Genomic DNA, 14,584 nt, shown 5'->3' with positions numbered 1-14,584 from the left:
AATCTGACCAAAAGCATTTTAATGCCCTCTGATGTCAAGTTCCTCAGCTGTGTCAGGGGCCATCAACCAGGCAGTCCCATGCGGCTCTCAAGCTCATCAGAAATCATTCTTGCAAAAGCGCAGAGCCCTGTGGCAGGCAGCATGCACCAAACATTAACTATGGATCATTCTGACCACAGCAATAACAACCAAAATAAATCCTAAGGCGACGTAGCAGTGTATGCTGCCTTTTGAGGTACGCAAATACCCCATCTGACTGCCTTGATGTAAAACGTCACGGGCGAGCTGCACCCAGTGCCCAGAAACTGTGAAATCCCAGTCTGGAGTCTCTGGGGAGCCCCAACCCCAGGCCCCACCATCCCCAACAGCAGACTGCTCAGGGCTGGGCCACCCCACCCCCAGCCCCGGCCCTCTGGGCCCTCCAGTGTCACATTTTATTGCCCCTTGGTGCCTTAGGGGGCCACTGGCAAGGTAGAAAGCCGCTCTCCGCTCATAGTTTTGAATTATGGCTTCAAGGTGGTGGCTTCTATCAAGAAAATTAAATGATTTAACATAATTTGTTGCCACTTTGATCACAACAATAATAAATCTTCATGAGGAAAATGAGAAACCCATTCTGCACCGTTTTTAAAGATGTTAAGTAATAACACAGATGTAGTTATAGATTTTCTTTTTTCTTTTTGAGCAGAAACGGCTCTGCTGGGTTTTCTCGTGAGCAGAGCCGCTTTCACGGGATTGTTCCACAGGATACCTGCTGCCCCAGATGCACTGTTGTGAATCAGCCTATCAGGGGCCACGCTGTCTGTGGACGTCATGCGCACTGTCAGGGGCATCCAGCGCCCTTGTGAATGGGTGCCTGTTTTTGTACCTGGGGGCATACTGCCCACATTTGGAAAGCACATGGAGTGTAATGGACATTAACCCAGATGTCAAACTACTGTTATTAAACAGTTTCCCCTTTAACCCCTGTGTGTTTACCAAAGACCCCTTTCTCCCAGCCTGTTTCTGCAAATCACTACTGAAAGGGCGGGAGAAGAAAGTCATAATCGGGCAGGTGTCTTTATTCCCAAGTAAAACAGTCTGAAGGAATATTTGTGAGACACCACACGTTTATAGCCTTCTGTCCTGGGGTCGCTTGTCCTGGGGCGGAATCTTTCTGTTGGGCTCAGCTGGTCACCCCACCTCCCCACAGGCACCCACATCCTGCTCACCAATTGTGGGGTTCCTTTCAGGAAACCTCATCAAGATTTTTCAACGGAAAAAGCTTTCTATTCTATGATATTAGTCAGACTTTTTTTGGTTTAAAATTTTCAAAAGGTGGGACTACACAAAAATTCTAAAGAAGAAAATTCAAACACACCACCCAGAGGTAATTATTAACAATATTGTGGTATATGCACTTGAAATTGTTTACGTGTGTGCTGATGCAAAAAAATGCAAGAATCGTAATCTGCTTTTTTTCACTGAAAACCTGTGAACATCTTTCTGGAATAAAACAAATACAAATGTCAGATAGTAAATCTTAAATAGCTCCCTGTTCATTGTCTTGGGGTACAGATTTTACAAAGCCTCATTCTCTTATTTATTTGTGTATCTATTTGTTGTCTGTTTTACTCCCCAAAAAAACAGGCTCTATGAGGACATGGATTTTCTTTTACACTCATATCTCTGGCACCAATCACAATGCCTGATACAGGAAGGAGCAATATTTGCATTCTACTGCTGCATAAGAAATTAACACAAATGTCGTGGCTTAAAATGATACCCATTTGTGATTTTGCAATTCTGTAAATCAGAAAAACAGTCAGGCTCCACTGGGTTCTAATCCTTAAAGCCTCATGAGTCCATAGTCAAGGGGTCAGGCAGGCTGGACTTTAACATGAAGACTATGGGGAGGCACCCACCTCCAAGCTCATTCAGTTGTTGGCAAAACTGAATTCTTTGTGATTGTAGGACTGAGGTCCCTGCTTCCTTGCTGTCCATTGACTAACAACTGCACTTGGGTCCTACTGGACACCCTCAGGTCCTTGCCCCATGGCTCAGCACAGAAATTCCTCTCCTGTTTCAAATTTCCCCATCTCTTCTGCTGTCAGCAAGAGAAAAGTCTCTGCTGTTAAAGGGCTCCTGTGATTAAATTAGGTCCACTCAGATCATCTCATTTGTAATGAAGTTAAAGTCAACTGGTTAGTAACCTTAATTACACCCTGTTCAGTGACATAATTACAATGTAAGATGTTCGTGGTGCCGTGGACTAGAGCAGGAAATCTTTGGGGTGGGGGTGACTTTAGGATTATGCCTACCCTCGGTGCTCCGGAACACCTGTGGGATGAATGAGTGAATCGACTCGTTCCGTGAACTGTGCAGGGCACAGAGGGCACCACACAGGCAAGGCTGGTTCCTGCCCTGGCGGAGCTTAGAGTCGTCTGGACCAGTGTTGGTCCACAGACATACAATGCAGGCACCTCTGCAGTTCTGAGTTTTCTAGTAGACACATTTAAGAAAGTAATAAACAGGTGAAATCAATTCTAACATATTTAATTTGATCCAAAATACCATTTAAAATGAAATCAATATAAGAACAAAATTTCTACTAAATCCAAAATTCAATATATTGATTTGCATCCATTCAAAATCAACATAAAAAAATTCACAGTAAATCTTCAAAATCTGGTGGGTATTTTACACAGCACATCTCAATTTGGACTAGCCGTATCTCATGTGCTGAGTAGCCACATGGGACCAGTGGCTACCGTATTGGACGGTAAAAATGCAGACAAGTGCAGTATGTGTGCCTTCCCGTGCTACCTCCCATCCTCGGGCGTATGGAAGGGCTTCCAGGGAAGAAGTGACGTCTAAACTGAGGCTGAAGAATAAGTAGGAATCGGTCAGGTCGAGGGCTGGTGTAAACGCACATTAGACAGACTTGTGAGAACAGGAGGAAAAGAAAGCGTCAGGACTGAGAGGTAAGGTCAGTGTCAGCGGAGCGTGAGAGATGCTGGAGGTTAGAGGGGCCGGGAGTCCACCCTCCATCCCGGGGGCAGTGGGGCTGTAAATGGAGGTCTTAAACGGGGACTGCAAGCTGAAGTCCACGTCCTTACGGAAACGTCCTGTTGGCAGTGCAGCCAGAGCGCAGAGTTGGGAGCCGTCAGAGGGGATGCACGGGGACGGGGTCTGCCTGCTGCAGCCCCCCATAGGAGCGAGGACTGGTCAGAGACTCGGTCACAGTGGGTGGCTGCCCACATCGCCTCACTGCTGGAAGCCGAGATGCCTTTCTGTATTATTATTGAACGCATATGCTTGTTTGCCCCTCCACCAGGGGTGCTCTGCCTGTCTCACTGCTGGCAGTGTCCCTTGAGACATTTCTCTCAAATCCATTTATGTCCCCGCGTGACAGAATTGTCCGACTGGGGGCTTGGCAGTGCATTTTGCTTGTCCTACTTCCACAGCATGAACCCTGCCTAAGAGCAGCGCATTGCTTCTGTGAGGCCCCGTAGTCTGTCTTGTGACCTGTTACCCAGCTGGAAATCTTTCTCTCAACTGAATAAATGATGATTCTGTGCTACTTAATCTTGGAAAAACATCAAGGATATCAGACATTCGCTGCACTTGTTTTTCACTCGATTCCCCCTCTGTAGAATATGACCGGTGCACTTTAGTATTACTTCGGGTTTCTCTTTACCTTTTAATCATGTGGCCTTTTAATATATTGGTCAGCCCTTTAAGAGGATGATTAAGAGACCCTTAATGCATAAAAGAATTAGAGCTATGCACAATTCACGAAGCAGAAAGCGTGCTCTGACTTATAATTTTCATACAAAGTTTGCAGAGATTTTATGCGCCAGAATGAGTAATACAATCTGCTCAAGGAACTCCCTCACTTTCTGGCTCTACAAAAGTCGTATTTTTTTTTTCTCTTTTGCCCTGATTCAAGTTTCTTAACCAGAAGGGTTACACCAAACTCCTCAGAGTATGAATTAGCAGAGTTCATCCAAGCCACATATTTCATTCGCACTGTCTAATGATGGCCTGGGATGACTGCCTACCTGTGCAGACTTAGGAATCTTGGGGGTGCCCGTTAGCCTGTGTGATGAGAAATTCTGTGTATCAGCCACCACGTCAGACAGCTCAGGCTGTGTACGCAAAGTGGCTCACACATGTGTAGGTGTGTGTGTTTGATCTTCCCCTCCCTGCCATATTCCCGGATAGCTGCTCTACTGCCATCTGTCTGGAAGCCCCCCAGGATACCGTATGTGAACGATCAGGGGGCAGGCGTACAATGCTAAGCAGCAGGAGGGAAGAAAGGCACCCTCTGAAGGGGGGTCGGGGTGGCCCTCTCTTTGCACCCATCTCTCTGTTTCTTGCCAGCCTGCAGTTACAGTCCACCTGCAGGGCCCCTTTCTGGGACAGGGAGAAAACGAGGGGTGCTTCTAGGCACCCGTCCCACAGGGCATGAAATGAACGAATGAGTGACTGATGCAGTTATGTTTGGGGTTGGGAGCCCTTGGATGGAGGGATGAAAGCCCACATGGCCTCATTCTTCTCTCTTTAGGAGAGAGCAACATTATTTTTAAAATATGTTGTTATTATGATAAAGCATACATAGAAGCTTACCATTTTAACCAATTTAAGGACATTTTGGTGTCATGAAGTACACACACAGGGTTGTATAATCAACACCAGGCATTTCCAGAACTTTTTCTTCAGCCCAAACAGAAACTCCATACCTTCTCAGCAGTTACTCCCATCCCCTGCCCCTCCCAATCTCTCCAGCTCCTAGTAAACCTCTGATTTATTTTCTGCATCTCTGAGTTTATTCTAGATATTTTAGTTAAATGGACACATATAGTACTTGTCCTTTGGTGTCTGGCTTATTTCCCTTAGCATGATGTCTTCAGGCTTCATTCATATTGTAGCATTTGTCAAAACTTCATCTCTTTTTAGGAATAATCTTCTTAGAAATATTCATTCCTAACATGCCACTGTACATAGATACCACATTTTGTGTATCCGTGCATCTGTCGATGGACACGGGGTTGTCTGTACCTTTGGTGAATAATGCAGCTGTGAGAATTTCATACAAGTATCTGCTTGAGTCCCTGTTTTCCATTCCTCTGGGTTCACACCTTCCAGTGGAATTGCTAGATGCAGAGTTCTTTTAAGTCACTGCTCTTAGGTGGTTTTTAAGTGAATGTCAACTTTTCTGGCGTCTTGACCATGTTCAACCGTCTAATCTCTATGAAGTCAAGGTTACAATGATTTACAAATCGTACCCGTTGTAGAAAAGTGTGGAGAGGACACATAAACTGGTCACACAGAAATAGCCAGTGGAACATGTTGGCCTATTTCCTTTCAACTTCTTTTTGCCTAAAAAGAGACTTCTGTGCCCAGGTGTGACATGTTTTGCCAGATGCCTCTTTTCGGATGTGTTTGCAGACGTGTTCTGTTCATTTTATCCCTCCTCTGTGCTTGCTGCGTATTGCCTCCCCCACCCCTAGTCCCAGCCCAGCCCACGGGAAGGGAGTCTTGGAGGGTCTGGTCGGGGGTCGGGGGTCGGGGAGCCCTGCCAGGATTTTCTCCGATGTCACTGCCACTCATTTTCCCTGCTAAATTCTGTGCTTTCTTGTTGCAGCTACAGAAGGGCTGACTAAAGGGAAAACACAGTCCTGCAGCCATATTCTGATCATCTATTGCAGTGCGGTTCACATCACTGTCCACCACCTGGGATGGCTCATCAGGCCGAAGAGGATGTTTCACTTTCGTCACTGAGCAGGATTCCGGCCGGCCTGGTTGCTTCCTCCGTCACCTCTGTCGGTTCTCTGGCATCAGATACGTTAGAAAGGAAGAATACTAGAAGGAGGAAAATGACAGAGCTCCCGGGGTTTTTGTTGTTGGGATCTGGGCGTTTAAAACGTGACCATCCCTTCAGAATATCATTATCTGATAGAGTTTTATTTATGTTCCTAAGACATCATTGGATAAGTTTGAACTCCGTGACATTTCAGCTGTGGGTTCAGCTTCTGCTGGACAACTAGCTTCACCTCCAGGTTTCCCGCTGGTTCAGTCTAAGTGGTCGTTTCCTAATGCATTAGATTATCAAAAAGTGTGACTTCTGGGAGTGAGTGGCGTTGGCAGTGTTTGTATACTAAGGTGCGTGGAGTGTTTGGCAAAGAAACCAAAACCCCAAAGATGGCAAGCCTGTACCCTCCTCTATTTCTTTAACCCGCTGTCCGAAGAGCCCCAATTTGACGGTGATAACCAGTAGTTTTCCTCTGGGCCAGGTTGGAAATGAAATCAATTTTTTGAAACCACTAATACTTGCCAAGAAATCGCCTTATGAGAACATGGTGTGTGTCTCTGACAATGTCTGGTACATCTAAATTGACCATTCATGATTTTTATCAACCCTGTGTTTGTACCGGGAGTGGCAAACACCTGAGGGAACAGCATATTTCTGCCCAGCCTGTTCCGTACAACCCCTGGCTGGGAGGGTGACCAAACCTCAGACTCTTACCATTCCCGGACTTGCAGGTCTGCATTAAGAAGCTGGAACTCACTCGCATTTCAAGATCTCAACCATGTAAGCTTATATCCTGTAAATGAAGGGTCATGTCTCAAAAAAAAAAAAAAAAATGTCTCCAACATGGATTCCAAAGCATTTTCAGCATCAAACATGAAAACATTGATGAATGAGGAAAAAAAAAATCACAAAAGCTGTGTATCTGTATATAGCTCTACACAACATGTTTGTGGGTACGGAGTCATTATTTAAAGGACATGCCAGGGAAAGAGACCACGTTTTGAGGTCTTTTACATATAGTGACATGGTACTAAGGAGAATTAAACTCCTACTGTTTCCTCTGAAGATAACAAAAAAATATTTTAAGTTGTTATAACTTTGTAAAACTCATGACCAAGTCTGGAAAACATGTGCGGCCTCGTGTATTGATCCACTTTCTTGTCAATGGAAGAAAGCCTTCCGTGTGTATGCAAGTGGGGGATGAAAATTTGCATTTTTCAAGGACAAACAGTGACGTTAAGCATGAGAGGCCTTAATAAATATAGTTGTCTTTCTTTGCTGCTGTGGAAAGGATTCTCCACAGATGTTCCTGAAGTCTTGTATTGAATTCAGTCATTATTAATACTTTTTCAAATGTTGGTGCAATTAACTCTGGACCTCTCCTGTGAGCCATAGAGATATTTAACAGACAGACACCTTGTTTGTCAGGCAGGATGAAACCATGTCTGAATTGCACCGTTCATCCTCGGCGCACCAGGAGTCATGTATTCGAGCAGGTGTCTTACTTGTGGCTGTGTTCTTGTCGTTAAGGACGGCGAACCACGTAAAGCTTACCTGTTGCATCAACAACCCAAATGCATTCATGTTTGAAAGGTCTGTCCTTTACCTACCCAAGGGATCTAGGTCTGGATCAGAGAAACACCAGAGTTCTTTGCAAGTGTATTTAGCATGTGCGGACGTGATGTCGTGCTGAGAACATAGGCCACGAGGGTCCCCGTGAACAGCTCAGGGGGCCTGAAGTCCGTGGTTCTCACCGCCTCCTCCAGCCAGGGCCTGACCCAAACCCTGCAGCCGAATACTTGAAGTGACAAGTAGGAAATCCTCTGTGGAGAGTAGGGTCCTTGAAACAGGAAGAGCAACCGACCGTGTACACTTAGCTGTTTCTAAGTAGGTGCCAATCTTGTCACAGCTGTTGTTTGGGGGATCTTTTTTTTTGCCCCACTTCTGTCAGTTTTAAAGTATTATCCATCTTATTTCTATGGGGGCATATCATTTAATCCCCTTAAAAGTTAAACTCTGTCTCACATAGCATCTTTTCCCATTTTGTGTGATAAGTCTCTGATGTTGGGGGTTGGTTACCAAAAAAAATTCCCTCTTCTCCTCTTAAAAATAGTCTCTGAGTTTACAGCAAACACTGTGACACTGGCAAGATAACTTCCTTTGCGCAAACGTTAGCAGGTTGCCCTCAAATCGTAGCGAAGTTGAGAAGCAAAGCTGAGCTGACCTTTGGTCTTCTCGCTGCGTGCAAAAGCAGGCTTGCACTTTATCCCCATTTGATTTTGATGTACAGTCTCGATTTTATATTCAACGATTTTTGTGTTTCCAGTATGCACGTTGACAGGGTGTTGAGCTTCATTTGAAAGTGGTTTTCCATTAACTTTTTAAACAGTGTTATGATGAGACCTCAAATGTGTCGGCATAAGCTTTATCTGAGATGTTTTTGTGCAGAGTGGTGTTTGAATGCTGCAGGGGTCAGTGTATCTAATTCCCAGAGACCCTCGTTTGATAATGCCTCTTGTGATTTTTCTTCAAGTGAGTGGCATGTGGGTTGTGATATTGACCATGTGATTATGGACTTCGATATGAAACAAATAAATAAAACTAAGGAACCCTCAGAAACTACCAATGGGCATGTATTAGCCAGTCATTGTAACCTCGTGTCTAGTAAATGTACCACGTACAAGGTATGTACAGTTCATAAATTTGTTATCATGTGTATGAGAAGTACTTTGTGCTGACCGCCTTATTTATATTCATCAAATAAACTTTGTTTCTTTCTGAAGTGAGTTCATTCCATCTCTAATAAATGCTCTAATTGTAGGGGGTTCTAATCTTTTTGGGGGGTCATGGATCCCCATTTGAAGAACCTATGGGCTGAAAAGAAGAGAATGGGGAAGTTATGGACTCACATTACTATTTACTCATTACTTTTTAGTAATCCTACCACTATTGAAATCAAAGAGGAATCGATCCTCAGAGCCAGAACGTATGGCAGATGTGTGTAACCTAGTGTCCTCATTTTACAGATGGAGAAACGGAGGTTCCGGCAGAAGTTGCTGATCCGAGCACACGTGGTAAGTTTGCTGAGATCCAACCCTGCCCCCAGCGCCCTGGGAACAGGGAAGTATAGCCCTGCAGATTCCCCGGGGATGTGAGGATGGAACAAAGTCCCCCCTGCCATTGGCCCCTGACCACACTGGGGACATAACACTTGGTTTATGGACTCACAGCCACCGTGTGTGAAATTCCCCCACAGTCAAACCCATCTCTGCGCGACCTGCATAGTCCTTCTCCCTCGTCCTTACGTTGTCTTTTTTTGTAGAAAAAGAACTTTTGTTGGACAAGGATTTCTTAGCTTACAGACCCTCCTGAAGCAGCTGGCTCGTGTTCTAGCCTCGTCATGTAAACCCAGCCGGCCACTCGGAGCCTTTGCTTCTTTACCCACAAGCCAGTCCTTCTGGCAAGAAAGATGCAAGCCCTCGCACTGCTGGACTCAACTACAAGCTAAGCCACATCTTTAGTTTCATTGAGCCACAGACTTGCTTTTGGTGTACCTGAAGTTTTGACCTGAACGTCCACCTTAACTGCTCCTAGGATCTGTGAACTGCTCTTACAAATAGAAAACATTGGCAAGACCGCCTAATTCTTACCATTCCTAATCCATCATAATCATCGGAGGAACAGTAAGTAAGCATGGGTAAAAGTAACGGAACATTTTTGTTTGTTAGGAGCCAAGCCGCACCACTAAGGGTGAATGTGCACGGGCGTGCTCACTCCTGACGACAGTCCCTTGGGGTAGGTACGGTCGTGATCCACACTTAGCGGTGAGGGAGGTGGAGGCCCTCAGAGACGGCCAGTAAGAGTGAACATATACAGAGTGCTCACCGGGGCCGGTGCTTTGCTAAGTGCTGGGCTTACGTGAACGTATTTATCCTCACGGGAATCCCGTAAGGTAGGTACTATGGTCAGCTTCACTTCAAGGACAAGAAAAGGAGGCCCAGGGAGCTTACTTGCCTCCCCCAGGGTCCCCTAGATGAGACGTGATGGAGCCAGGCCTGGAATCCAGGGGTCAGCAAGCCCCTCCGCTTGGAGCATGCATCGGGCCCCTGGTCCCACTGTGGGGACATATGGGGCTGGGATTCGGATCCCGCTCCGTGTTGTAAGTTTGGTCTCCAACACGGCTCTCCAGCTCACAGAGACCCACGGAAACTGGTTGCTTCCTAACTGGTACGGGTGAACAGACTGCCACGTGGTAAGGCCATGGATTCCAGTGGAAATGAAGCCACATGTCAAAAGGGAGCTCAGACAAAGCGCATTGGATTCAAGCCTGCTATTGGTGAGCCTCTCATTTCTTCTAAGCTCTCAGAGACTGAGCGTCAGCACCCTGACCTCCTAGACATTCTTGGGTTTGCAGGTGGAGCATCTGGTGACAGGTGACTAGACAGGTGTCCCCCAGTGGGACAGGGCCTGTGTGCTGTACTAACCACGCTGCTGGCCATTGCTCCTCAACTTCAGTGATTTGAATACTGCTTTCCTGGTTCTTGTTACAGCTGAAGACAATGTTTAGTGTAAGGCAAGTGGTTTTTAAAAAGTACAGGAGCTCACTTTGTTATTTCAATCAATTTAGGAAATAAACACCACCATCATAAATAAGAAAGGAGGATTATCTCCCGTCCACAGACATCACCAATTGTAAGGACAACAGAAATCATGAAAATAAGAATAGAACAAATTTAAAATAATGCAAACTGAAGTTCTGAGCCGAGAGCTTTCTCTTTCTTGGTTAAAAAGGGAGCCAGGAGTAGAAAAGTATTTCCAGGGCTGCCAGAGAGTTTGTCTTTGTGACTGAATCAGAAGGATTGAAAAATAACCAAGAAGGAATATTTAACGGTGTGGCTCAGAGTAATTAAGACTGTCCGTGTACCGTGTACCATCTATACTCATTCCAAGCATCCTCTTTCACCTCAAATTCAGGAAACCCTCCTGCAGCTACAGAAATCCTGTGATGGATTTTTAAATAAATTTTATCTGTAATAGACTTCATTTTTAGAACAGTCTTAGATTTCCAGAAACATTGAGCAGGCCGTGCAGAGAGTTCCCATAGAACCTCCATTTCTGCACAGTTTCCTCTATTACTAGGTTCTCACGTTAGCATAGGGCCTTGGGCTCTAATGGAGCCGACAGTAATGCCTTGTCATTAACTAAGGTCTATTCTTCATTCACAATTCCTGAGCTTTTCCCTAGCCTCCTCCCTGTGTTCCAGGATCTCATTCAGCACACCACGTTTCCCTGACTAGTCCGTCTCGTCGGGCCCCTCCTGCTGTGACTTGCTCGCACCATCCTGTGTCCGATGATCCTGTTGGTTTTGAGGAGCACGGAGCAGGTATTTTTGTAGGTTGCCCTTCTACTTGGACTGTCTGAAGTGTTTCCCCCTATCAGGCTGGGGATATGGGTTCGGGGAGGAGGCCCACATAGGCGAAGTGCCCTTCACGTCACCTCCTATCAAGGTGCGAACTAACAGCACGGCTTCTATTGTTGATGTTGACCTTGATCACTTTCGGGTTTTGCACCATATTTATCACAGAGATAGATGATCACAGTGCTGTCTCAGAATATTCTGCTGGCAGTGTAGAAGTTGCACTGGCTAGAGAGGAAAACCAAAATCTGAAAGCTCTTTGGACCAAAATTGTTGGGATCAACAGCTCCGTCGTTTGGACCAGTTTTCTCCTGTATCTGAAAACATCTTTATCACCTCTAGCCTTACCTTCTTCCCCTGTTGGACGTAAGCAATCGATGTGGGTGGAGGAGGCCCTCTCTCAAGTGCAGGGCACAGCCAGTATTTCTATAGTTTAAAAACAGATGTTGTCTGCACCAACAGTGTGACTTCATTTAGGGAGGACGCGGGAGAGAAACGCTGCATAAATTCAAGACAAAATCTCATGTCTGCAATAAGTGGAATTCACAGGATAAGGGTGCTATGGCTGTTTGAGTTTGAGAGGAGAAGTATGACCATTTATTTGAATAAGTGTATCTGTTAGGATATTTTTTTCTTTTGCAAAGATTTCCCCCCACCACATAAGAGAACAAACAAACAAAACTAACCAAAGACAACTTCAGAAAAAAATATATATACACACAGGCACATACACATATATTGCTTCATGCAGTCAACAGCTTAGAGACAGTGGGATTCAGGTGTGGCATGTTCCAGGGACTCAGATGACTTCAGACTCTCCTTTCCTTGGGTTCCCATCCTGCAGGTCAATCCATTGTCGAGCACTCTCAGGGTTGCCGGGGAGACCCTCCATCCACCTCTCTAGGGGAAGAGCCATGTGCTCTTCCCCATTAGAGATGCAGCCCACCTCAATCTTTCAGATCGAGGAAGGGAGAAAGGGTCAATTTTCAAATAAGGAAGGAAAATGAATGCTGAGCAGGCAAACATCAAAGGCCTCCACAGTGTGATTTGCTCCGAACAAAACCAGGCAAGAGGCTCTGTCTTTTTCCTTGGAGTAGAGCTGGCACAGAGAGGGCACCGGCTGCGTCTAAAGGTGCAAAAGCATTAGATGGAAGCAGGGCACCTGCACTAAAATCTCAGTTTTAGAGCTCTGTGCCCCACCTGCTCTTGGGGTCACGTGCATGCACCGTCTGCTTCTGAATCTAGTCAGTGGGGATCATTAACTACCTGACATGGGACGTGAGAGGACAAAGTGAGACAACAGCTGAGAACATGTTTAGAAAACATACTTTCACGACCAAACTCTCTCCACAGCTCTAGCAGAGTGGCTTGTTCCAGCGCTTAGAGCCTGTATCCAGAGAAGGAAGTCCTGCTCCTTAGCTGCTCCGCTATAAGGTATTCAAATGCACACACCAGGCATTAGATTTGGGGAGAAATGCCGCTGAGAGAGAGCTACTGCTGCGCGCCCCCAACACGGATGACTCACATGATGTGAGGCAAGCAGGGGACCACGGGCTGCGTGTTGCCACCCGGGTGGAGTGCAGACAAAACTCACCTCTGGGGCAGGAGTCAGGACACCGGCGAACCTTTGGGAAGGCAGCAGCGGGTAAGCAGGGCCACAAAGAAAGGTTTCTGGGGTGCTCATAATATTCTGAATCTTGACCTGGGAGTCGGTTTTGTGGTTATGCTCAGTTTATGGAAATCTATCAAGTGATAGGATTTGTGTACCTTGCTGTCTGTATGTTACATCTCATTTAAAAAGTTTATCCTAAAAATGTTTAAGGATGTTAAGCAAGAATCTAGATCTTTTTCTCCCAACTACAGAGGATAGAAAAGTAGGGCCCGTGGAATGAATTTAGGTTTCAGGTATTTCCCGTCTGGCCAGCACAGGGTCCTAGAATTATGGCAGGACAGTTGTGGGGGGCCTGGAGGGGTGTTAGGTACATCTGCCGTGTCTCATTGTCCTCGTGTCTGTCTGAAAGGCTTCCCCTGGCTGGCTTCCCCCAGTGTGTTACCTGCCTGACTCCTGGACGTATTTGAATCTGCAGCTTGTGGAGATGTTAAAATTCTGACTCTACGACATTCCGAAACTGACCCTGTTGGTGACTGCCTCTCCATGTTTGATTTCTCATCCTACATGTATAATACATCCTAAGGGTTTTGATTTTTTTTTTAACAAGGATCAAATGGATCCCCCAACCCTTTTTTTTTCAAATGTGCCAGCCTTCAATGGATTCTGAACAAGTGGGAATAACTCTTAGTAATAGTAATATTATCCCAAATAGTAAAAATGTTTAATGAAATAAAATTGGAGGTCATTTGGTGACTCCCAGCCATTCCTTTGCAAGAACTGCTGCCGAGCCAGTCCCTGTTCAGAGCCCATTTGCCACGTCAGGGTTTTCCTTGACCATGTTTAATAACCAGTTTCCAGATCTGGATATTGGGGGCTGTAAATTTCCCTGGTGACTGATGCCTGTGAGAGAGAAGGAAAGACTTGTGTAATTACTACTTGTACGTCTACAAAACACGGGAACTCAAGTCAAGGGCAAGGGTTTTGCACAATAAAACACCGGGTTTTTTAAATGCAGGGAAGATCAGCCCAACTTGTATAGGAAACGTGCGCCTGGTTAGAAAAACAGAAAATGGACTAACGCCTGTGCGCTTAGCACCGCCGGAAGGCAGTCTTTGCAGCGGCCGGCCTGGACCGTTTCCCCTTTCCCTCCCAGATGTCGCACACATCTAGACAAAGAACGAAGGCTTTACCATTAGTCACGGGTTTCTTGGGAATCACAACCTTCGCCTCTCGCCAAAATCCATGACCTTGGTTTTTCAGTGTTCCTTTGGTGATACGATTGCCTTTCTTAATTTATTTTACAGTTTGCAAACGATGCCATGCTGTTTAACATCCTTCTAACAGGGTAGCTTAATGGGCTCCATGGAAACTGCCCAAGACAGCAACATACTAGGACCTTTGGAAGCATTAAGACACCATAACTCCATTTAGAAATGCTCAAGAAGCCCTTTGCAAGATGCTGGACCTGCCCCCCTGACTCTAGTTGAACATACTTTGATTTCTGAGTGTCCTGTCCTCAGTGTCTGAGAAAGGAGGTGCATGTGGGTTGCAGAAAGGAATTGTCTTGCTTTTGGAGTCCCTCAAAGTGTTTGATTATTGGATAAAAGGAAATGGATGAGCTTTTAACATTATTCCCCCCACCCCACCCTCCGCCCTGCAGTAGCTGTGCATTAGCAAGATCGCATTCCTGCAGGGGGCATGGTTCAGGCTGGTGTGCTGGAAGGAGCTGTTCACATCCACGCGGGACCAAAGCAGCTGG

General features: G+C 45.8%; 1 protein-coding gene across 9 annotated transcripts in view; it reads left to right on the top strand.

Moving 5' to 3' along the window:
- ERC2 (ELKS/RAB6-interacting/CAST family member 2) overlaps positions 1–7,071 on the top strand; it is a 784,869-nt gene extending 777,798 nt beyond the window's left edge. For all 9 annotated transcript variants that reach the window (XR_012128892.1, XR_012128896.1, XR_012128894.1 and 6 more), the window contains one exon: positions 5,630–7,071. Coding sequence is in view for 1 of the 9 variants with exons in the window: in XM_073230735.1 (XP_073086836.1) it covers positions 5,630–5,644 (15 nt within the window). In the remaining 8 variants the exon portion in view is untranslated. The remainder of the gene's footprint in view (positions 1–5,629) is intronic.
- The last annotated feature ends 7,513 nt before the right edge of the window (positions 7,072–14,584 follow it).

The sequence above is a fragment of the Manis javanica genome, chromosome 3 (genome assembly GCF_040802235.1).
Source record: "Manis javanica isolate MJ-LG chromosome 3, MJ_LKY, whole genome shotgun sequence".
NCBI classification, from domain to species: Eukaryota; Metazoa; Chordata; class Mammalia; order Pholidota; family Manidae; genus Manis; species Manis javanica.
The sequence above is the reverse complement of the archived record's forward strand: the minus strand, read 5'-3'. Positions and strand labels throughout refer to the sequence as shown.